This window comes from Mesocricetus auratus, unplaced genomic scaffold, assembly GCF_017639785.1.
Source record: "Mesocricetus auratus isolate SY011 unplaced genomic scaffold, BCM_Maur_2.0 Super-Scaffold_100028, whole genome shotgun sequence".
NCBI lineage: Eukaryota > Metazoa > Chordata > Mammalia > Rodentia > Cricetidae > Mesocricetus > Mesocricetus auratus.
The window spans coordinates 14,395,698-14,420,917 of NW_024429209.1; the positions used below are offsets into that span (position 1 = coordinate 14,395,698).

General features: G+C 51.3%; 1 protein-coding gene across 2 annotated transcripts in view; it reads right to left on the reverse strand.

Annotated features, from left to right (window-relative positions):
* The window catches only part of Ripor3 (RIPOR family member 3), a 74,431-nt gene extending 57,461 nt beyond the window's left edge, over positions 1-16,970 (reverse strand). Inside the window, exon 1 of one of the 2 annotated variants that reach the window (XM_005074429.4) lies at positions 16,506-16,970. Coding sequence is in view for 1 of the 2 variants with exons in the window: in XM_040733109.1 (XP_040589043.1) it covers positions 1,186-1,206 (21 nt within the window). In the remaining variant the exon portion in view is untranslated. Of the gene's footprint in view, positions 1-1,185; positions 1,365-16,505 lie in introns of those variants that run through there. The other variant, XM_040733109.1, reaches the window with a different exon arrangement.
* Between the last annotated feature and the right edge of the window lie 8,250 nt (positions 16,971-25,220).

The window sequence follows — 25,220 nt, forward strand, 5'->3', positions numbered from 1 at the left end:
AAATAACAAATGTGTGCCCAAATCCACCAGTTGTGGTATTCGGTGGGAGACACTCACACCCTCGTTAGCTCCTGAACACTGAACCAGTTACCTACCTGATCTCTGACTGTGTCACCTCATCTAAAATCGGGCAGGGGGTGTAGCTCAGTGGAGGTATGTGTGCTCAACATGATCAGGGCCCTGGGTTCCATTCCCAGCCCCGAAAAACAAAGTTAAGCCGGGTGTGATGTAAGCACCCTCCCACATCAGAGGCTCGCTGTTAGGACCCAGCATTTTCTTAGTCCCATGCTACTTTTTTTTTTTTTTTTTTTTTTTTTTTTGCTTTTTCAAGACAGGGTTTCTCTGTATTGTTTTGGAGGCTGTCCTGGAGCTCGCTCTGTAGACCAGGCTGGCCTCGAACTCACAGAGATCCGCCTGCCTCTGTCTCCCGAGTGCTGGGATTAAAGGCGTGCGCCACCACCGCCTGGCCCCATGTCACTTTTATGAACATTAAATAGCACTTAATGGTATGGTGGCATACCGTCACTCTGTCATCCCTGTGCCCAAGAGACTGAGGCGAAAGGATTGTGAGTTTGAGGCCAGCGAAGGCTACATCCTGAGACCTTTTCTCAGAGCTAAAAAACAATCCTGGCTGGGGAGATGGTTCCGTCCATAAAGAACTGGCCTGAGCCTGGGTTTGATTCCCAGCACCCGTGTGAACGCAGGGTGTGGCCTACACACTTGTAATCCCAGGGCCTGTGAGGCAGTAGTAGAAATGTTCCTGGGGGTCGCTGGCCAGCCTGCCTAGCCTATTCAGTGAGCCCACGAGAGAAAGGAAGGTGTTCTCGGAGGAAGCCCACACCCTCGCTCCACTGGGCAAGCTCGTAGGGCCTCAGAGAACCAGTGGCTGAATATGCCTGTGGCCAGGATTAGCCTAGAGGCCTGCAAAAGGCCATGGGGGGGTGTGTCCAAGTGCTCTTGGCCATGCCTTCCTGGGCGCTGCCTTCTCCCTGCATGATTGGCCTGGGGCCCACTGTGGCCCATAAGCCTGCACTTGGCTAGGTGGAGACGAACAAATCAACAGCATTGTATAGCTAAAATCTCACCCTCATGGGGGCATGTCTTCCTTACTGTTCTATTGCTATGAAGCGACACCAGGACCAGGGTAACTTATAAAAGAAATCATTTAGTTGGGGGTTTGCTTACGGTATCAGAGGATGAGTCCATTCCATCATGGCAGGGGTCTTGATGGCAGGAAGGCAGGCATGGAGCTGGAGAAGAAGCTGAGAACTCTCATCTGATCCACAGTTGCAGACATCGAGAGAGACCCGGCCAGGCTTGGGCTTTTGAAACTCCACCCCCAGTGATACACCATCTCCAGCAAGGCCACACCTCCTCCAGCAAGGCCACACCTCCTAATATCTCCTAAACAGCCACCATCGGGGAACAAAAAGTTCAAATCTAAGAGCCTTTGGGAACCCATCCTCATTAAACCACCTCCAGCATCAGCGCTAACTGGCCCAGGTTCCATGATACAGTCGAGGCTCCCTAAGTGTGTAGGGGTTCCCGGAACAGTGTCTCCATGACCCCCAAATCTGGTCTGAAACCGCCAAGTTCTCTACCTGTGCATCAGAAGCATCAACTCAACCCTTCTCCAGCCCATGACCTATGGGACAGACCTCAAGTGTACATCTGTCTTGCCACCTTCCCGTGGGCAGGAGGGCCCAAGTGCCTGGTGGCCTGCCCCTTCTAGACAGAGGTGGACACAGGCCTGAGCTTCAGATGTGGGACGGGCTGCAGCAGGCTTGGGGGACACTGCGGGCTTCCACACAGGTCCACTACCCTCGGCTGGTCTCACACGAGGCTCGTGGCTACTGGGCTGAGTGCTGAGGGCCTCACAGATGCCCTCTGAGGCTTGTCACAGGCGCTTCCTCAGACTGTCACCACAGCCTTTGTTACCACGATAGTAGTGGTTAACCTTTAATGAGAGCTCACTGGGGGCCTTCAGCTCATGGAATCCCATAGTTCCCAAAGGCCCACTTGGCTGGACTCATACCCAGGCATGTGGCTGGCTCCTGACCCACTTGCCAGCTGCCCCCAGCAAAGTCCTTGGGAAACCCTCATCTCCTTCGGGGCCTCCAGCCGGCACACTGCTCTCCCTGCTGACACAGCAGCTATTTCCTGGTCCCAGAGTCCCAAAATTAGAACCCTGCCCACCCCACCCCAGCTCAAACATCTCAGAACGGCAGACAGCAGCCCTGGCAGCTAGATCCAAGACTGGGAGCCATGAATTCGGGATGAAAATTTCTACCTCCTCTGGTGGCTCAGTCATTTCTCTGTCAGCTCTGTGCGGCCTCTGTGCTCTCCTCCATATCAAGCAACGGCCATTCTTTCACTGTGTTTTCCAGGCCTGACCCAAGAGGGTCCTGACACTGACCAGGCAGAGGAAACTGCTTCAGAGCGCTTAACAGCATCGTCCCAGAACAAACAGGCCACTTTTTATTCTGTTTCACAGATCCCTCTACATAGCCCTGGCCGTCTTAGAACAAACTCACCACATAGACCAGGCTGGCCTCAAACTCCCACAGATCCACCCACCCCTGCCTCCCAAGTGCTGGGATTAAAGGTGTGTGCCACCGCACCCAGCCACAAATCACACTTTTAATGAGTCACTTTGCAATGTGTAGCCCCAATACTGAGGCTCCCCAAATGCTGCCAGATTCACGGGTGCTATGCATACTACCACACATTCCTGCGTTTCCCTGTCTTTTTTTTTTTTTAAGGTTTATTTTATCCTGCCAAGAGACAGTGTCTTCGAGGCAAGACACAGAGATGTGGCACTCACGAAATCCCACCAATATGGTTGCCTGTACAAGACCTGCACAGTAACCACACCGGTCACTATGCCAGCGTGGACAGGAGAAGTTTCTCAGGGCTTCATCGCTATATGAAGATCTACAGACAACCAGTGGCTTCCAAGAGTCAGTTTTCTCCAGGGATGAGTGCCCTGACAGGCAATGCCATCCCAAAGGATCATCCCTAAGCACATGTACATAAGAATAACACTAAATGGACTCAGAAGGGTGTGTGTGTGTGTGTCTGTGTGTGTGTCTGTGTGTGTGTATAATGGTAATAACTATAGAAGAGGCTATGAATTAAAAAAGAGGTGAGCCGGGCGTTGGTGGCGCACGCCTTTAATCCCAGCACTTGGGAGGCAGAGGCCGGTGGATCTCTGTGAGTTCAAGGCCAGCCTGGTCTACAGAGTGCGTTCCAGGACAGGCTCCAAAACAATACAGGGAAACCCTGCCTCAAAAAAACAATAAATAAATAAATAAAAATAAAAAAGAGGTAAGAGGTTCACTGGAGGACTTGGGAGGCAGAACCAATGGAAATGACGTAAAATACAGTACTCATGTCTGATAGTCTAAAAAGTGTGTGTGTGTGTGTGTGTGTGCACAAGCATGTGCATGTGTGCAGCATGCATATCCTCAGGTGCCCTTGGACAGGGCATCGGACTCCCCGGAGCTGAGTTCAGGCAGTTATGAGCTGCCCACAGTGGGTTCTGGGAATGTAATTCCGACCCTCTGCAGAAGTTTTTAACTGCAGAATGATCTCCCTGTCCCTCCACCAACCCTGGCACCATGGCTTTTCCCCGTTGGGAAGGCAACAGGACCGGCCTAAGGCAGTGGGAGGTGCGCCTGGCAGAAGGTACAAGGCAGGAAAGAGTGTCTCACTTGTGCGATCCTGGCTGTGGGTTGGGGTGGGAGGGTCTCAAAGCCCAGCCAGCTTCGGAGGCAGAGAGAGAAGTCTTCCAGATTTAGCATCTGCTGACTGTGTGACCTCAGGAACTGAGTTCTCTTCTCTGTTCCTTGGAGATCATGACAGGCCAGTAGCCAGCACAGAATGGTAGCTGGAACAGAGGGACCTGGACCACGCTGGGCACGCAGTGTGGGTGAGGTCACAGTGGAAAGGGGACCCCATCAACAGTGGGGACTGTCCGGGGATGAAATGAGTTGTGAAAAGCACTATAGGCCTGTGACCAGATTTGGAAATAGGTCTTTAGAGATGCTCGGTGAAGGGGAGATAGTCCTGCATTGGGCCCAGTCTGTGTCCTCACGCAAAGGCAGGACACACAGAGGAAAGCCATCGACTTCCAAGGGATACAGTTCAGTGGTAGAGCGTGCACTTAGCATGCGCAAGGTCCTGGGTTCAGTCCCTAGCAGCACCACAAAACAACAACAAAAACACCCTTAAGGCCAAGGTGGGGTTTGGAGGGATGGAGCCACAAGCCAAGGAGCAACAGGGCTCCTACCACCTCAGGGCTTCAGGCATACAGAACTCTAAGAGAATCAATGACTGTGGTTTTTAGTGAGAGTCCGAGGGACTCTCAGCATCACCAAGAAACAGACACAGATGGCTGCTAAGCCCAGGAGTTCTCTGAACACTATGAACCCACTGCACCAAGCAGCAACACAAGACAGTCCTTTGATCCCAGCACTCAGGAGACGGAGGCAGGGTCAGAAGTTCAAGGCCATCCCCAGCTACTTTGAAGCTAGCCTGGGCTACATGTGACTGGGTCTCAAAACTAGGGGAAGATTTCCCTGACTTGGTGGTGCATGCCTTTGACCCCAGCACTCTAGAGGCAGAGGCAGGCGAATCTCTAATTTTCAGTACAGCCTGGTCTACATAGCAAGTTCCAGGTCCTAGGCCATCCAGGACTAGGCCAGGAGACTCAGGGAGAGTGAGTCACGAGGCCCCTCCCTGGTGACCTACTGGCAGTTCACAGCTGCGGAGGAAGGAGAAGACATTTTCTTCACTGGTGTAGCTGCTTGTAAGGAGGTCACAGTCACATAATGAGCACATTGGGCCAAAAAAAAAAAAAAAAGACATCAAATTAGAAATAGAGAGCTAGTTAGGAAGGGGCCAGCAAGAGTGGGAGGGATCAAAGAGGGGTAAGGATTGACTACGATAAGAACACTCTGTGTGGGGGCTGGAGAGATGGCTCAGAGGTTAAGAGCACTGATCTGTTCTTCCAGAGGACCCCAGTTCAATTCCCAGCACCCATATGGCAGCTCACAACTGTCTGTAACTCCGGTTTCAGGGGATCTCACACCCTCCATACCAATGCAAATAAAATAAAATTAATAGTTAAAAAAAAAGAACACACTGTGTACAGTGAAAATGAAACCACCATAATAAAGCCCACTACTATTTATGTGTGATTCATGTGCTGATAGACATGTATACAAAGACATCCATCCCAGTTTGCCGAGGGGATGATGAGACTCATAGTTGAAACTAAATTTGTATTTATTTAGACTATGGTCACAAAAACCCTCCTGGAGCTGGCTCTGTGCGCCAAGCTGGGAGCCACTTTCTCATGCAGGCCTTGTAGGGACAGGTTCCCTGTTTACATCCTAAGACCGGTGTCACAGCTCGTCCTACATCACAGGACTTGGGGACGGGCAAAGCTGGGTCTGTCTCTCAGGCCTGTGTCAGGTCACTCTGGGCAGCCTTGGTGGTTGTGCTGGGAGTGACCATGGGGTCTGGGCAGGGACAGTGGCCAAATGCCCCAACACATCAGTGCACCCATATTCACTCCAGGACTTCTGATAGTAGAGGTAGGGCTCACACGGATGGCCCACCCCATACACTCAGTTTTGAGTCCCTGAGTCCCAACAACTGGATCCCCAAGCCTGGATTTTCTATCATCCTTCCAGCGAGCAGCAGAAGGGACAGACGGAGACAGAGGGTAGACCAAGCTTGCTTGCTGGAAGATCCCCACTGGGGTCTACAGTGTTTTTCCACTAGGAAGCAATCCGGTTCATCTGAGTTTTTTCACCCTTTGTCCCAAGACGCAAAAATGTCAGAAATGCACAAGGGCTCTGTCACAGAGGGACACAAGCTCACCCCATGTCCATACACTTCCTGCAAGGGGTGGGGGGTCAGGAGCTGCCTCTGGGAAGAGGGTCTGACTTGGGCTTGCCACATTCTTCCCCTGGGATGGAGGTGGGGTGAAGCCCAACCCTAGGCTTTGGCTTGCCACCTTGGAAATGGAATGGCCATGCCCTGTCAGGCCACAAGGCACCCATCTGTCTCCCAGGCTTCCTCCTTTACTCTCTTGAGTCTCAACAACAAGCCAGGAGCAGGGGTGAGGCAGAACGGTTACCAGGGGCTCCAGGCTAGCACAGCTGCCGAGCGAGTGCCTGGCTGGCTGAGCTCTGCAGTGACTGCGCCAGCCAGATGCTTGACAGCACAACTCTGGAACCAGAGTTTGACCTCCAAAGCCCACACAAAGGGTCAAAGAGAGTCAGCTCAGAAAGCTGTCCCCTCACCTCCGTAATGAGATCTGATACTGTCCTCTTCTGGCATGTAGGCTGTATGTGTAGATGTACAAAATAAATAAATATTAAAAAAATATATAATAACAAGACCAGGTAGTGGTGGCGCACACCTTTAGTCCCAGCACTCAGGAGGCAGAGGCAGGTAGATCTCTGGGTTCAGGGGCAGCCTGGTCTACAGAGTGAGCTCCAAGATGGCCAGGGCTACACAGAGAAACCCTGTCTCATATAAAGCAAGTGATAATTATATAACAACAAGTTAACCATGTGGGTGAACAACACAGGGAGTAATCTGTCTAGCCCCAAGGTCCAGGTAGCAGCAAGTTAACCATGAGGGGGAACAACACAGGGAGTAATCCGTGTGGCCCCAAGGTCCAGGCTCATACTCGGTACGCTCAGAGAAACCCTGTCTCATATAAAGCAAATGATAGTTATAACAAGTTAACCATGAGGGTGAACAACACAGGGACTAACCCGTCAAGCCCCAAGGTCCAGGCTCATACTCGGTACCCTCAGAGAAACCCTGTCTCATATAAAGCAAATGATAGTTATAACAAGTTAACCATGAAGGTGAACAACACAGGGAGGAGCCCGTCGAGCCCCAAGGTCCAGCTATCCCTGGTGCGCTCAGCTCTAAGTCCATCCCTTTGCATTCACTGAGAGCCAATTGCATGCCTGCCTGGAGGAACACCAACTCCTGCTCCACACACCGACAAGCCACCATGGCATTTGCCAGGACCGAAGCTGTGTGCTTTCAACCTCACTTATCTCACACTGCCCTGGAGCTCTGTGTTAGCAGCAGCTTGGTATCCAAGAGCAGCCAGCAGAGAGACTGGTGGTGGAGACCGCAGAGCCACAAGTCTCTTCCCATTCTGTTTCCTGCAGCCTGCAGGTCCCCGTGGTCCAGACAGGACATCTCCCAGCACTGCTTTGGATTTCTTGTGTTCCATGCACCTTGTGTCGCTGAGGCTCCCAGACCTCTGTGGGTCGTCCCTAGTGTAACTAAGTTCCCGGGGTTTTTGATGAGGACATACGGGCTGGGGCTTTAGAGGGTGCAGGCACCAGAGCTGAAATCAGCAACTCTGACCTCACATCTCAGGCTCTTCCTCTCCAGATATGAGGGTCTACATTGGTGACGGGTAAGGCAGATGACACTGGGCCCTGGGGGAGGAGACTTTGGAAGGACCAACGAAGTCTCACACATCGGCTTCCTCTGCCCAGACACACAAAAGCACCTTCCAGGAAGCTGGGGCCTCAGTGGCCCTGCCTGCCTCACCCTGCTGAAATGCCCAATGGCACCTCACTCATCAAGGGACTTGGGAAGACTCTTCCCTGCCAGCCTCCTGTCCCACCCCACAAGTCCATGTACGTACCAGGCAGGGCTGGCATGCGCTCCTGGCTCCTTGTCCTGCGTATCCAGGATTCACATATCTGAGCAGGGCACACAAAGCCATGGGCATTCAGCCAGGGAGTACCTGAGCCAGTACTCGCCCCTACATACACCACCACCACCACTACCAGGGAACAGGGGTAAGCTGGACTCCTGTGAAGGGAGGAGGAACGGGGCAATGAGTCAACCCCCAAAACCAGTGTCCTGAAGGACTCTGCATCTGCTCCTCCCTCTAACCATCCCTTCAATACACATTCACTGAGGCACCAATTGGCCCAGTCCCCTGTGCGAGGTTCCTGGCTAACAGCTTGGGTGCTAAATGGGAGCAATGAAACTAGTATAGACAGCCACTTAGGGTGACAGGGACGACACCTGCTCTCCACAGTTCCTGATGGCCTACGTAGCTTCCAGAAAACCAAACAGTCTGCAGGACTCCCCCATCACTAGCGGGCAGTTCTGTGCAACCCCCCCATCACCAGCAGTCAGCTCTGTGGCACCCCCCCCTCATCGCCAGCGGTAGACCTAGTGAGACCTCTCACCACTAGCTGTCTGCTTCGTGGCTAGTCTGTTAGAGGAAAGTACATTGTGTGTTGTGGGGTGAATGCTGACAGGGTCTCTACCTTGAACTTTGTTTCTTTGTTGGTTTTTTGAGACAGGGTTTCTCTGTATAACAGCCCTGACTGCCCTGGAAGTCACTCTGTACACTAGGCTGACCTTGAACTCACAGAGATCCATCTGCCTCTGCCTCCCAAGTGCTGGGATCGCAGGTGTGCACCTCATACCAGGTTTATGTGGAACCCAGGGCTTCCTGCGTGCTAGGCAAGGTGCTCCAACACGCAGCCTCAACCCCAGATAAACTCACATTTTTCCTGCTTTGAGTTGCTACTAAGTAAAACCTGGGCAGGGCAAGAGTCTGTCTGAAAACAAAAACCGTGTGATCAGGCTTCTGGAAGAGAGCTGTTTCCACCTTAGATACATTGAGACTCACTACTGGGAGCTGGAGAGATGGCTCAGCTCTTTTGTTTGTTTGTTTGTTTGTTTGTTTGTTTTTAGCACTTTTTACTCTTTCAGAGAATTTGGGTTCAATTCCCAGCAGCCACACGGTGTCTTACAACCATAGTAACTCAAGTTCCAGGGCATCTGACTTCTGACTTCTGCAGACACCGTGATACACATGATGCACATACATACATGCATGCAGAGGGAGAGAGGAAGAGGGGGGAGAGGGAGAGGGGGGAGAGGGAGAGAGGGGGAGAGGGGGAGAGGGGGAGGGGGGAGAAGGGGAGAGAGGGAGAGAGGAAGGGGGAGAGAGGGAGAAAGGGAAAGAGGGAGAAAGGGGAGAGGGGGAGAGGGAAGGGGGAGAGGGAAGGGGGAGAGGGAGAGGGGGGAGAAGGGGAGAGAGGGAGAGAGGAAGGGGGAGAGAGGGAGAAAGGGAAAGAGGGAGAAAGGGGAGAGGGGGAGAGGGAAGGGGGAGAGGGATAGATGGAGAGAGGGAGAGAGAGAGAGGAAGAGAGGGAAAGAGGGAGAGAGGGGAGAGAGGGAGAGGGGGAGAGGGGGAGAGGGGGAGAGAGGAAGGGGGAGGGGGGAGAGAGGAAGGGGAGAGGGGGAGAGCATGTGTGTGTCACTGATGGGAGGTAATCTCACCAGGAGAGATGACTCAGTGAATTGAGGTGCTTGCCACACCTTGGAACCCCGAGTTCAATCCCTGGCACCCACATAAAGATAGAAGGAGAGAGACCTGACTCAGCAAAGCTGTCATCTGACCTCCATACATACACCATGTTATGCATGTGCGCACACACACACACACACACACACACACACACACACACACACACACACCATACCCCCATAATGATAATAGCAACACTGTCACACTCAGGGTGGGGAGAGCCAGAGGAGCTGGACACCCACCTCTTCTGTCACTTACAAGCCTTGTGGCCATCACTCTCTGGGCCTCAGTCTCCACCCCTGCACAATCTTGTAAGGCACCCCCAGTTTTAGGATCCAAGGAAAGGGTGAGCCTGTGAGTGTGGGGTGTGCAGTGTCCATCACAGACTAAAAACTTGTCCTGTTCCCACAGTGTCCCACAAGGGCAGGTGCCATCGGGTCCTAAGTCTACCTGACAGGTCCCCCTGCAGTTTAGCTCCCTCTGAGAGCCCCCACAACACAAAGACCCTGGACATGTGGTCAGTAATAGCAGGGGGTCCTCAAGGGACTACATGCTGGCAGTCGCAGCCACTATGGAATCCGAGCCCATACGCCACTTGCCTTGGCTTTATCTGGAATAAGGAGGTGTTGTTAGTTGGTTTTGCAGGGTGTGGAACCCAAGCCTCCTGCGTTTGAGGCAAGTACCTGAGACCAAGCCCAGTCTGAGAAGGTGGCATTTGTGCAGGCCCTGGAGGGTCCAAGGGAGGGGCAACGGGAGAGGAGAGGCTATGCAAAGGCCCTGGGGCAGCGCTGCCTCGTCTGACTGAGAGAGGCAGTTTGTGGAGAAGGTAGGTTGACCTGGAGTTAGAAGGGTTTGGATCCTTCAGGCCTTGTGTCTGAGTGACAGGAGCCAGGCCTGGAAGAAACAGGCAAGAACAAAGGATGTGACTCGGCTGGGACAGTGGAGGTGACCAGAAGCCATGGGTTTCTGGATCCCTGTTGAAGACGGCACTACCACAGTTCCTTTTTTTTTTTTTTTCACTGAAAAGTAAAAGCTAATGGGCTCTACACAGGCAGGTGTGTCAAAAAGGAAAAAAGTATGGAATCTGATTAGAAAATGTTTGTCACACTGTTTGACCCCTGTAAACCCAGTTTAGAAGGCAGACAGTGGAGGTGTGTGTCTGTGTGTGTGTGTGTGTGTGTGTGTGTGTGTGTGTGTGTGTGTGTGTGTGTGCGCAGGCACATGTACTCAAAAGTGGACATGTGGAGATCACAGGACAGATTTTGGGAATCGGTTTCTCCTCTTCTGGCATGTGAAGTTTGGTGGCAAGCACCTTTACCACTGAGCCACCTCACCAGACCGGAACATTCAAATCTGGATGTGAAAAACATCCAGGATAGACGCCAAGGGAAAGGAAGAGGTGTGGGCTCATGGGTGGACTGGCCTCAGGGTGCGCTCAGGCGTGCAATCCAGCACGCGGTGCTGGGGATGGAATGCGGAGCCCACACAGGCTGGGCGAGCATTCTGCCCTGAACTACATCCCGCCCAGCCTGCAACTGCAAAGTTCCAAAAGGAAGGAGGGAGGTAAAGAGTCGGGGACAGGGATGGGGGGGTGGGGTGGGGGTGTGGTCGTGCAGGCAGAGACACCTGACTTCATACAGATTACCAGGCCCTGACTTCCTACGGGTCACCAGGCACAGTCCTGAGGATATTGGTGGGAAGCCACATGGACATTTAGGATGTCCTCTTGCCCAGGCGATCACATGCCTCCTCTGTACACTTCCTATCACAGCAAATAATAAACGTGACACTGTCTTAGCCCTTTTAAAATCACTGCGGTCCCCTCCTCTATCACAGCCACACAGTTTAGCTAACGCCCCCACCTGGGCCTCCTCCTTGGCCAGGGCGGAGAGGCGGGACTTGGGCGTGAGAAAGATTTTCCTTGCTCTGGCCGGCTCCAGGGTGGCTGGAAAGGGCCCACCTGGCTCCTAGGGTTTCTAAAAATAGAACGCTGTCTTAACTCCTCTATAGGGCTGGCTTAGCTGTTCCTTTGAATTGTTCCAAGACATTGTTTCTATTAGTACCGTCATTCTGTGCACGGGGAAATTAGAGGCTGGCAAGATCAAGACCTGAAATGGCATGGAATTAACCAGAAGCTGTTGCTGTGATGATGTTGCTGCAAGGACCACAGGTACAGAAGCCTAGAGGCAAAGACCGAGGGTGCAGTGAACAAGGGTGCTCTGATGGCCCTGGTGGGAGCCTAGATGTCAACCCTAGGGACAGTGTCCCCTGTTCTCACCCCCGGGCTGGAGACAGAGGGCAGGTTTGGTTGTTTGTTCTTCACTGAAAGAAAGAAGCAAGGACTTGGGTCTGAAACTGCAGGAAGGTCTCTGGGCCCCTGGGCAGTGGTATGTACATCAGGGATCCAGGGATGTGGTGCCAAAGGCTTATCAACCAGCTCCGTGTTCATGCACACACACACACACACACACACACACACACACACACAGCAATGCATGGCTATCAAGAATGTGTATCAACCAGCTCCGTGTTCATGCACACACACACACACACACACACACACACACACACACACAGCAATGCATGGCTATCAAGAATGTGTATCAACCAGCTCCGTGTTCATGCACACACACACACACACACACACACAGCAATGCATGGCTATCAAGAATGTGTATCAACCAGCTCCGTGTTCATGCACACACACACACACACACACACACACACACACAGCAATGCATGGCTATCAAGAATGTGTATCAACCAGCTCCGTGTTCATGCACACACACACACACACACACACACACACACACACACACACAGCAATGCATGGCTATCAAGAATGTGTATCAACCAGCTCCGTGTTCATGCACACACACACACACACACACACACACACAGCAATGCATGGCTATCAAGAATGTGTATCAACCAGCTCCGTGTTCATGCACACACACACACACACACACACACACACACACACACAGCAATGCATGGCTATCAAGAATGTGTATCAACCAGCTCCGTGTTCATGCACACACACACACACACACACACACACACACACACAGCAATGCATGGCTATCAAGAATGTGTATCAACCAGCTCCGTGTTCATGCACACACACACACACACACACACACAGCAATGCATGGCTATCAAGAATGTGTATCAACCAGCTCCGTGTTCATGCACACACACACACACACACACACACACACACACACAGCAATGCATGGCTATCAAGAATGTGTATCAACCAGCTCCGTGTTCATGCACACACACACACACACACACACACACACACACACAGCAATGCATGGCTATCAAGAATGTGTATCAACCAGCTCCGTGTTCATGCACACACACACACACACACACAGCAATGCATGGCTATCAAGAATGTGTATCAACCAGCTCTGTGTTCATGCACATGCACACACACACACACACACACACACACACACACACACACAGCAATGCATGGCTATCAAGAATGTGTATCAGCCGGGCGTTGGTGGCGCACGCCTTTAATCCCAGCACTTGGGAGGCAGAGACAGGCGGATCTTTGTGAGTTCGAGACCAGCCTGGTCTACAAGAGCTAGTTCCAGGACAGCCTCCAAAGCCACAGAGAAACCCTGTCTCGAAAAACCAAAAAAAAAAAAAAAAAAAAGAATGTGTATCATATACTTTGCTAATAAAAATAAAATCTACAGGGGCTGGAGAGATGGCTCAGTGTTTAAGAGCACTGGCTGATCCTCCAGAGGACCTAGGTTCAGTTCCCAACACCCAGTTGGTGGCTCACAACCGTCTGTGACTCCAGTTCCAGAGACTCGGCCCCTCCTGGCCTCCCTAATACTGCACACATATGGTACACAGACACACGTGCAGGCAGGGCCGACAGACACAGAAATAGAAATAAATACTTGTAGCTAGGTGCGATGGTGCATGACTTCAGTCCCAGCACTCAGGAGGCAGAGGCAGGAGGATCTCTCAGTTTGAAGCCAGTCTGATCTACAGAGTGAGTTCCAGGACAGCCAGGTATTCACAGAGAAACCCCATCTCAAGCAAAATAAAACAGCATATTTAAAAATTAAAATAATAACAATAGCATCAATAGATTTACATAGCCAAGCATGATGACATGTGCTCTTGTCCTAGCCCTCAGGAGGCTGAAGTAGGGACATCGATTCTACTTTTCTGAAGATTTCAAATGATTAGTTCATTTGCATGGAACCTTTTTCTCTGTATTGTTTTGGAGCCTGTCCTGGAACTTGCTCAGTACACCAGGCTGACCTCAAACTCACAGAGATCCGCCTGCCTGCTGGGATCAAAGGCGTGAACCACCAACGCCCAGCTTGCATGGAACCTTTTTGGCAATTCTCATCCCGACTCCTACATCAACAGTGAGTGAAGTAGTGTGACTTCTCGGGAAAACGGGTGGGCAGTGCCTGTGCCTCAAACAACAGCATGTGGGGATTCACTGGGTCACCAAGATGTAGGCAGCCCCTTCCCTGAGAAGCTGGCAGAGGCAAGAACTGATGTTTGAGGAAAGCCCTCAAGGTTGGCCGCTTTCTCAAACCCAGTAGCACACAGAATAACAAGGCAATCCCTGGATTGGGCCTTTGGGAAATTTCCTACCAAAGCCAACTTCAAACTTCCGAGATAAAATTGCTGAACATGGAATTGGGAAGGACTGTACGGTGACCTGCCACCCTTCAATGTTCCTGCCATTCAAATGTGATAGGGTGTATATGAGGGGTTTGGAAATGGCACAGTGAGTTGTGAGGAACCAGGACATGACTTGGTGATACCGGAGATAGACTACACGTTTAGCACAATTGAAGGGCTTTGTTCCTAGTGCACACACACACACACACACACACACACACACACACACAGGCTTCAAAATTACTGACTGGGGAGCCAGAGAGATGACTCAGTGGTTAAGAGCACCAGTTGCTCCTCCAGAGGACCAGGGTTCAATTCCCAGCACCCACATGGAGGCTCACAACGATCTGTAACTCCAGTTCTAGGGAGATGCAGGATTCAGTGCCCTCTTCTGGCCTCTGAGGACACCAGGCATAGCTGTGGTGCATATAGCATACCTACAGGCAAAACTCTTATACATATTAAAAACAAAAATGGGGAGTCTACTTGGTAAGACCAGAGGCAGAGTACTTGCCTACCATGTGCAAGCCCAGGGTCAGTCCCCACCACCACAAGTGAAAAGCGGAAGTGATGAGCTCTGTGTACTTGTCACCTGGTTTAAACAGAATCTATGGTGAGTCTACATAATTCTGGGTTTAGCAACCAGTTCTCACCCAATTCCTAAGAGTCTGAGAGTGGGCTTTCTCAGCAAGGCTTCCTACCCCTGTGAAGGAACCACAAGCCAAAAAAGTCCTATTGGGTGAGTTTAGAGCACTGAGTGATAGAGGCACTTGCCTCCTCAAGTCTGGTGTTTTAGCTCTGGGACCCACAAGAGCAAGAGATCAGGGAGCAATGGGTAAAATCGATAATCAGGAGCCCAGGCAGCCAGGTCCATCTTGTCAACCTCCTGGGCCGTTTAGCCCTGAGGACTCAAGCCTCCAAGCCTGCCCTGCAACTGATGGGCCAGCAGCTGTGCCTCCAAACCCACCTGATTCCTGGCATCCCACTGTCCCACTGCGCTGGGATTCTCCCTGTACATCCCCCTTCCCAGACACGTGTGGGACCGGGCGACAGAGTGCTCTCCGAGGCCACCCCACCCCCCTCACAGGCTGGGGAGGAGAGTCCAGGCCAGGGCATTGTCCTGACCTACAGTATCCCTGCCCTGGGAATACTCCTGCCCAGAGTCCCAGAATCCAGACTATAGTAAGGAGAGAGTCCCTCAAATAAACCCATTGTCTTGCAGATGAGGAAATAAGGCTAAGAGTAAAGTCACAAAAACCTAGGACCATCCATTTACCCTCAATGCAGGGGTTCTGGGCCCACCTGGAAAGGGAAGGAGGCATGGGCCCACCCCAGGGCTGCTGCCCAGCGGGACATTCCAAAGGAAGAAACACAGGCCCCATCTGGGTGTTCCGACCTTCACCTCTGACTGGGAGCCTGCCCTGGGGGCTTCCCACCTGCCAACCATGCTGCTGAGGACTTCCTGGCCCTGGAACATAACAGAGCCTCCTCCCTAGTGCCCAAACTAACTTTGTCTACAACCCACTCCCTGACCACAGCTAGCCAAGGCAGCAGAGACGGATATGCAAATAGCCTGCCCTGGTATTAATACGAGATTCCCCCCAGGGGAGGCGTGTGGAAAGTGCTGGTGTGTTTCACAATTCTGTTTTGTCCAGAGGAGCCGCGCGGGGGCCCAGAGTGATTTAAAACAGATTTTTGAAAAGGCAAAATAAAATTGGAACAAAACCTAGTCAAGGCATGAGCCACACTCCCCACCCCCAGCGCTCTCCCACCCCTGACGGCAACCCTTTTCCTCTCAAGCCCTGGGGACCCTCTAGGCAGCAAGGTGAGGTAGCGGCAATGGGTACTCCCTCCTAGCAGAGAGCGCCTGGCCCAGCTAGTGCCCCGACATCGCCTTCCTGACAGCTGAAAGCGGCTTGAAGAACCGAGGCTGCTTGCCTCCTCTGCCCCTTCCTAAGGCAATACATACTCAGTCCAGTCTGTTCTGTCCACACTTCCTCCCCTCGCCCCATGCCTGGAATAAAGACCCAGCTCTGTTGCTTGTCGATGGCACTGATGGGTTGTGTGACCTAGACAAGTCGTTCCATCTCTCTGAGTCATAGCATACAAGAAGTGGGAGAAAAAGAGTCATACCCTCTACTAGGAAGGGGGAATCCCTGGAACTCCCTAAATATTCCCGTAGTAGCCCGCTCCACCAGTGCCCGGCACTATGCCTGAGACGTGCGAGAGCCCCTTAAAGATCTTCCGGATAACCACTCTGTTTAAAGATGGAAAGGGACACCGGGAGGCCCAGAGAGGGAAAAGAATTTGCCCAAGGCTACACAGCGATGTTATCTCGGCTCGCATCCAGACTCCCTCTCCAGGCCCCAGCGCTCTAGGTGAGTTCGAGGAAGTGGCCCCTCCTCTCTCCACCTGCACGCGCCAGCCTCCTGGGGACAGCATTGGTACTCACCGTGGAGCGGGTCTAAACCTCCCGGACCGAGCTCCCCTCGGTCCTGCGCCGGCTGGCTGTCACTGTGTGCGGGCGGGCGGAGCTCCCCGCGGCCGACTGGCCACCGCGAGTGCTGGTTCTGGGAATGCACTCGGTGGCCCCTGTATCCGGCTGTCCCCAGCTCTGGCCGCTGCGATAGAGCTTATCTGGCGGGTGTCAGGGTGCAGCGGCCGAGGGACCAGGGTTCCCGGAAGCCTCCAGCCCCGGCCCTGCGCCCCCGGATGCCGCGCTGGCCCTTCGTGTCACCGCGCTGCACGGACACTCCCCTGCCGTAGCTGCAGGAGGCCACCTCCTACTCACATCTCGACTGATTCCAAGTCTGTGCAAGTCTCGTGGCCCTCGAAGATTCAAATTAATTACGCGGGGGTCCGATGCCTGCCTGGCTTCTAAGGGAGTGGAGGGGACGCCTGCAAGTTTCTGTTTACTGCGAGCAGCGGGGCTGCAGCTAATCACTCACAGGCAGGGACCGGCTCCCTCTCCCCAGCTTCTGCCATGTACCTCCCTCAGGCCCTAGTCCTTTGCTTGGGACAAGTGTGAGCTGACCCGGTTTCCCAGCCGGGGATCCCCCTCTGCACCACGCTTTGTGGGGTGGGGGTGGGGCAAAGGGAGGGTCCCAGCTTCTGCAGACCCCTTTAGTTTTTTGTCTTGTCAGTTGGTCACTCACTCACTCATTCACTCATTCATTCACTCACTCACTCCTCACTCACTCACTCACTCATTCACTCACTCATTCACTCATTCACTCACTCCTCACTCATTCACTCACTCTCACTCATGAGGAGAGAGCACATGCCAGAACACACCTGGGGAGCCAGCTCAAGTTGTCAGGCTTGGCAGCCAGCAATTCGGGTTTTTGAATTTTGTGTTCTTTTTTTTTTTTTTGAGACAAGGTCTCAAGTAGCCCAGGATGGCCTCGAATTCACTGTGTAGCTGAGGATGACAGACTCAAGCCATCTGCCACACCCAGCTTGACAGGAACTTTGAACAGCAGGAATGAGCATCTCCAAACAGCAGAACATCCACATGCATACATATACACATACACACATACGTATATACACATACACATATACATACATATACATGCATATATACACATACACATAAATATACACGTACACACATACATATACATGCATATATACACATACACACATGTACACACATACATATACATGTACACACATACATACATATACATGCATATATACACATACACACATGTACACACACATACATATACACATTGTCACATATACATACATATACACATACACACATGCATGTACATATACACACGTACACACGAACATACACATATATAGACATGTGCGCACATACATGCATATACACATATATGCCCACACACACAGACACACGCGCGCAGGTTGGTACAAGAAATGGAGAATCGCTGACCTTAGCCTTTACATAACAGCCAGTAGACTAAAAGGGAAGTGAATTGGACTCCAGGGCAGGAGGCAACCCCTAGAAGGATGCTGTGGCCTGCGTTTGTAATGGTAAGTGGGAGGCTAGACGGGACATAGCAATAACAGCAAAAACAAAAGCCCAAAACCCCCGTACTTGTAGAAAAAACAGAGCCTCAAGCCTGTGTGCTAAGTGTGAAGGCCGGGGGAGGGGGGGGGGCTGAAGCTCTGTGGGGAGAGAGCTCATCTTGCACACGTTAGGACCTGGGTTCAATCCTCAGAAAACACAGAAATGACCTCCTGCAACCCTGCCCAGGGAAGGAAGGCAACGATCCAGGTGGGAGCCAGCCCGGCCGACACAGCAGCTGCGGGCCATGACGGACTGAGTGGAGGCCCCGAGGAGGCACGCTGGCACTCTGTCCCTCCACGCACACGTGCACACGCACAATCACCAGTGTGGCACACGCAACTGGAACAGAGTGGTGGTTTTTAAGTTGCTTAATTTAATCCATTTAGTCAGTTAATTGACTAAGTCTCTTTTTTTTTTTTTTTTTTTTGCTGTGTGCGGGCCTGCCACATGACAGGTGGGTACACCCCGATGTTCTTCTCACTTTTGGGGACAGGATCTTTCCTGGTTGCCCATATGAACCTGAAGTTCATATGAACCTCAAGTTCACCCTGTGATTCAGGCAGGCCTTGAGCTCGTTCTCCCGCCTCAGCCCCCAGAGTAGCAAATGTCGGGAATTACAGGACTACAGCACCAAGCCCCGACTCCCATCTTATGTTTTTAACACAGGGGACTCAAGTGGAGTGACAACTCACACATCTAATCGCAGCACTCAAGAAGCTAGGGCAGGGAGACCAGGAACTCAAGGCCAGCCTGGGCTACATAAGACCATGTCTCTAAAACAGAAAAGCAAGGTATGAGCCGGGTGTTGGTGGCACACGCCTTTAATCCCAGCACTCGGGAGGCAGAGGCAGGCGGATCTCTGTGAGTTCGAGACCAGCCTGGACTACCAAGCGAGTTCCAGGACAGCCTCCAAAGCCACAGAGAAACCCTGTCTCAAAAAACCAAAAAAAAAAAAAAAAAAAAGAAAAGAAAAGAAAAGAAAAAGAAAAGCAAGGTATGGTGTAGGCGTCTGTAATTCTAGCACTGGGGAGGTAGGGGCAGGAGCATCAGAAGTTCAAGGACATCCTCAGCTACATAGCAAGTTTGAGGCCAGCCTGGGCTACATGAAACCTATCTCAAAAAGCAAATAAAGAAAAGAACAAAGTCTTTAGATGTTGTCCAAGCTGGCCTCCAACTCCTGGACTCAAGTGAGCCTCCCAAGAAACTGGCCTATGTCATGTGCCCTGGTGCCCAGCTAATATAATCTTGACTGTGTAGGATGTCCCTAACACACTAATGAGATGAAACATTATTAAAATAAATATAGGAAGAGAGAAAGAAGCCCGGAATGACTGCAAACCAAGCTGAAATGTGTCCTCTTGATGGACATACATACACGCAGGCAAATACCCATAAACATAAAATAAAATAAATAAACCTTTAAAAAATTTTCAAGGCAAGCATTAGGCTCCAACTTCACCTTGGAATTCTGTGAACTCTACCTTGAATCACACTGAGAGGTTTTCAGGGGCCTGAGCAACAGTGAACCACCACCACAGGCTGACAGTCTTCCAGGTTGGACAGCAACTGGTCACCCCCAGGAGCTGAGTGTCCCAGGGTACTCCCCAATCACAAGGTTCTGTGCTGGGTGACAGCTCAGTTTCAGCAACATTACCTTCTCAAGCTCACAAACCATGGGGAGCATTTGACGGAATAAGTGCAAGTTCAGAGGTCACAGGAAGGCCCTAAGATAGCCCGTTTCAGCCAGGCATCCCGTCCCTTTTACTGCCCAGGGTTCCTGACCCTTGCTGAGTTTGTTCTGTGATATCACGGGACTCCTCCAGGGGGCGCTGTCCCATTCTGCACTGGGCAAATCCCTGCTGATGGTAGAGCCCTGCAGGGCAGTCACCATAGAAGACAAATGACGTGCTCCCCCGTGCCAGGCCTGAGTCTGTCCTCTGGTTCCCAGCATAACCAGATGTCACGGTGTTTTCCTGTGGGGGAGTCCCACCGGGATGGGACCCATGCTGACACTGATATCATGTGACAAGGTAGGCTGAGCAAGGCGGCAGCCCGGGGTCTCCTGGGGAAATCTCCCAGTCCCAATAGGTCTGGAGAGTCTCCCTTTGAACAGACCTGCCTTTCACACCTCCACGAGACTGGCTAGTTTCTCTTCCTAACAAAGAGAGTTAGTGCAGAAACAGCAGCCCCAGGCTTAGGGCCCTCCCTGTACACACAGAACCTAGGAGAAATCAAGAGGACCAGAAATTATATCTGCTGCGGACACGCTCCCTTTGTACATGTATCCATGTACTGTGCTGCATGCATGCGTGCTCGTGTGTGTATGTGTGTGTGCATGCTCGTGTGTATGTGTGTGTGCATGCATGTGTGTATGTGTGTGCATGTGTATGTATGTGTGTCTGTCTATCTGTCTGTCTGTTTAAGTGCCACAGTGTGTATTCAGAAGTCGGGATCAGTTCTCACAGGTCCTGAGGATTAAACTCATGTCGCTGGGTTTGGTAGTGAGTACCTTTATCCACTGAGCTATCTGTGGGTCGCCTATCTTTAATATTTTAAAGTTTAAAAATGGAGTCACCTGATAAGGGAAAATAAATTCAACCCTAAGGAGACATGGGGTTTAGATAATGACTGTGCTAGCATTTGTCCCTTAGCTGTGGTGAGCATTGCACAGTGACGAAAGCAGGCCCATGAGGGAACAACAAGAAATCTATGCAGACCCCTCCACACACAGCAGCCATCCTAGAACTAAAGACAGCCCTTTAATCCTGTCATTCAGGAGGCAGAGCCAGGCGGATCTCTGTGAGTTAGAGGCCAGCCTGGTCTACAAAGTGAGTGGCAGGACAGTCAGCAGGACAGTTACCCTGAGAACCCTGTCTCAAAAAAAAAAGGTTCATTAGGACACAGTGGCTGCTGTACCTGGAAGACAGAGACAGGAAGATTTCAAGACCATCTTCAGGCACTATGTGAGTTCAAGGCCAACCTGGGCTGCATGGGGCCCAAACAAAACAAAACAAATGGTCATTTAAACTTTAGGACTTCCCCCTCCCTTATTTTTTTGTCTGGATATGTAACCCAGGTTGACCTTGAATTTGCTATGTAGTCCAGGCTGACCTCAAACTTGAGGAGATCCTCCTACCGTAGGCTTCAAGTGCTGAGATTTTGGATGTACATTATCATGCCAGCCCTAGAATGTTTTAAATATTTCCTTACTTATGCAGTGCTGGAGATGAACCTAGGGTCTGGTACATGCTAGACAAGGGCCCTCACTAACTACACCCTCACCATTACAAATACCTTTAATGGGCCCACCGTAAAGGGAAACATGTTTTTTGTTTATTTGCTTGTTTGTTTATTTTTGAGACAGGGTTGTAAGTAGAGTTTTTTGTCAGGACCACCAGTTAGCTCTGACCCAGCAGCTGCTACGAAATAACCACGCTGAAACTTAACACTAATTATAAGTGTTCAGACAATAGTGTAGGCTTGTCTCCAGCCAGTTCTTACAATTTAAATTAACCCTTTTCTGTTCATCTATGTGCTGCCCCGAGGCTACTTCACTTTATCTAGGAACTTCCCATGTCTGGCCTCCTATGTCTTCCCTGTCTGGCCCAAGGCCCCTCAGACTCTGCGCCCATATTCCTGCCTAACTGTCATCCCATCAGCGTCTTACTAACAACGAGAGCAACACATTTTCACAGGGTACAGAAGGATTATTCCACAGCACAGGACCTGTCTACATAGTCCTAGAACTCACTCTATAAACGAGACTGGCCTCCTCAAACTCATAGAGATCTACGGGCCTCTGCTTCCCAAGTGCTGGGATTAAAAGTGTGTACCCCATGCCCAGCTGAAAGTCTTTTTTTGTTTGTTTTTGTTTTTGTTTTGAACAGGCCTTTTCTTTTGGTTCACCAACCAGCTCCCAAATCATGACATGGAGACTTCTTTTTTTGGGGGGGGGGTTGGTTTTTTGAGACAGGGTTTCTCTGTGACTTTGGAGGCTGTCCTGGAACTCACTCTGTAGATTAGGCTGGCCTCAAACTCACGGAGATCCGCCTGACTCTACCTCCAGAGTGCTGGGATTAAAGGGGTGTGCCGCCACCCCCCAACCCCTACCCCGAAGCTGACATGGAGACTTCTTATTAATTTTGAATGCTCAGCCTAGCTTAGGCTCTTCTGGCTAGCTTTTTTTTTTTTTTTTTTTTTTTTTTTTTTTGGTTTTTCGAGACAGGGTTTCTCTGTATTGACTTGGAGGCTGTCCTGGAACTCGCTCTGTAGACCAGGCTGGCCTCGAACTCACAGAGATCCGCCTGCCTCTGCCTCCCGAGTGCTGGGATTAAAGGCGTGTGCCACCAACGCCCGGCATTTTTAAGACTTATTTATGGAATTAGAAAAAGAAAGCAAGCATGACAAAATGTCAACAATTGGTGCACCAATGGCTTGTGGGTTTTTTTTGGGGGGGGGTTTCCGAGACAGGGTTTCTCTGTAGCTTTGGAGACTGTCCTGGAACTCACTTTGTAGACCAGGCTGGCCTCGAACTCACAGAGATCCGCCTGCCTCTGCCTCCCGAGTGCTGGGATTAAAGGCTTGCACCGCCAACGTCCGGCTGGCCTGTGGGTATTTTAAATACTATCCTTTCACTTTTTCTTCAGGCTTTAAATTTGTCAAAATAAAAGTTGAATGGGGCATCGTGGCACACACCTGTAATCCCAGCACATATGTGATGGAGGTGGGCACAATGGCAGGACGATCAGAAGTTTTGGGCCAGCTGTGTGGTTTGAAAGGCAATGGCCACCAAAGGGAGTGATGCTAATGGGAGGTGTGGCCTTGTTGGAGTGGGTGTGGTCTTGTTGGAGGAAACCTGTCATTGTGGAGGCGGGCTTTGAGGGCTCATATATGCTCAAGCCATACCCAGTGAGACAGACCATTTCCTGTTGCCTGTGCTTCAAGATTTAAGAACTCTCAGTTCCTTCTCCAGCAACAAGTCTGCCTGCCTGCTGCCTTACTCCCTGCCGTGACAATATTGGACTAAATCTCTGAAACTGTAAGTCAGCCCCAATTAAATGTTTCCCTTTATAAGAGTTTCCTTTATAAGTGATCGTGGTGTCTCTTCACAGCAATAGAAACCCTAAGACACCAGCTTTAACTACATGAGAACGGATGTCAAAACACAAAAAAGGGCTGGAGAGATGACTCAGTGTTTAAGAGCACTTGCTCTTGTAGAGGACCCAGTTTGGTTCCCAGCGCTCACATGTCAGCTCACAACTGCCTATGACTCCAGTTCTAGGGGATCTGATGCCCTCTTCTGGCCTCTGAAGGCAGCTGCACACACATGATGCACAGACACATTCAGGCCTACACACGTACACACACATGCCTCTTGAGTGCTGGGATTAAAGGCAAGCACCACATAAAACAAACAAAAAATAGCAAATTAACTATGCAGGGCAGTGGTGGTGCAGGCCTTTAATCACAGCACTCAGGAGGCAGAGACAGGACGATCTCTGTGAGTTTGAGGCCAGCCTAGTCTACAGAGCAAGTTCCAAGACACCCTCCAAAGCTACAGAGAAACCCTGTCTCAATAAACCAAAATAGATAAATAAATAACTAGGAAATGTAATTAATCAGTAAATATACATCACCATTATCATCCCTTAATATTGGCTTTTTTCTCATCTCCCGCAGCTGAGAGGAGAAACCTTTATTGTCAAGAGCCCCAAGGCACTGTGGGGTCCCTGCCTAATTCATGCGGGAAAGTGGGATAGAAACCAGGTGACTGGGTTAGCTGAGCTCTTTGCAGTTTATCCCTTTCCTGAGAATGACAGAGACAGAAGTGTGAAAGGGGCCTCTGTGGGGGAGGGGCTGGGAGACAGTGACCAGGGGGGAAGCCCTTATCAATGGCAGCTACTTTCAACTCTGACCACGTCAGATTACCTGGTCCTCCCTGGAGACAAATGTTCTAATGCATCAGCCCATGTCATCTCTGTGCCCTCTCATCTGACCCATCTGGAGCCTCACTCCAGGCCCTTCTGATGTCCCCCTCCCCCATGACAAACTGACTGCTATCCTGGAGGCCCGAGGCTCTGCTGAGCCGGGGAAAGCCTTTGGATTGATTGACAAAGTCCATCTCTGGCATGGAGCAGAAACCTGTTTAGCAGAGCAATGAAGCAGCCTTGAAATCTGGGAACCTTATCAGTCAGGGGGCGATTAGCTGAGGTCGAGGCCTGAGAAGCCCCACAACGCCCCCACCCCAACTCTTGCCAGAGTTAAATCTCTGCAGAAACCGAGTCCACTTAAGTAAACTGTTTGCACACACACAAGCACCCATGGGGTTTCTCTAGAGGCATCTGGAGGGCCTGTGTTTCTCCACGTGGTGACTGTCATCTCCCTGACATTCCACGGAGAGTGAGCCTTGCATTCCAGAGATGACTCCACCAGCTGAGGAATCCTGCTGGCCCCGGGGTGCAGCACTTCTGTGAGAGGCCTGAGTTTGTGACAAGCCCCTCAGCTGCATGCATGCCTGTGTTTGCCACAGACTTCTAGTAAACCCCTCAAAAAACGCACGCCTAAATTGAACCCTGATGGTGGGGGGCGGGCTCCCAGGCCCCTCTTCACAGCCCGCTGGTTTACGTGGTTCTGGAAACAATGGGCCAGTGCACAGTTTATTTGGGTTGGCTGGTTTCACGCTTCTCGGAATCTGCCTTTGGTGGGGAACAAACCCTGCCTGTGTTTAGATTTATAATTTATATCCCAAGCACAGATACCTCATAATGGGACTAGAAGTGAGAGCCAGCCATGAGCAGACCATTACAGGCTGGAGTTGCTAGTGTGTGGTTACATTAAGGTACCCCAAACTGCTTTCTGCTGAGCCACCTGCCAGCTGACACATGCCCATGCAGTGGACACCCTGCCAGCTCAGCCTCTGGCTGTGTCCCAAGCCAGCTCTTACACACTGGAGGTGCCTGCTCAGTCCCCCTGCATTGCCTGACCCTGGCACCCTCCGGGTACCCTCCCAGCCCCCATGGGCATGAGTAGTCCCATCAAAGTGAGAAGGAAACTGAGGCAGAGAATGAGAGTCCACTCCAGATCCTGCACCTCATAGCAGATAGATTCCAGATGTCTGTTTCA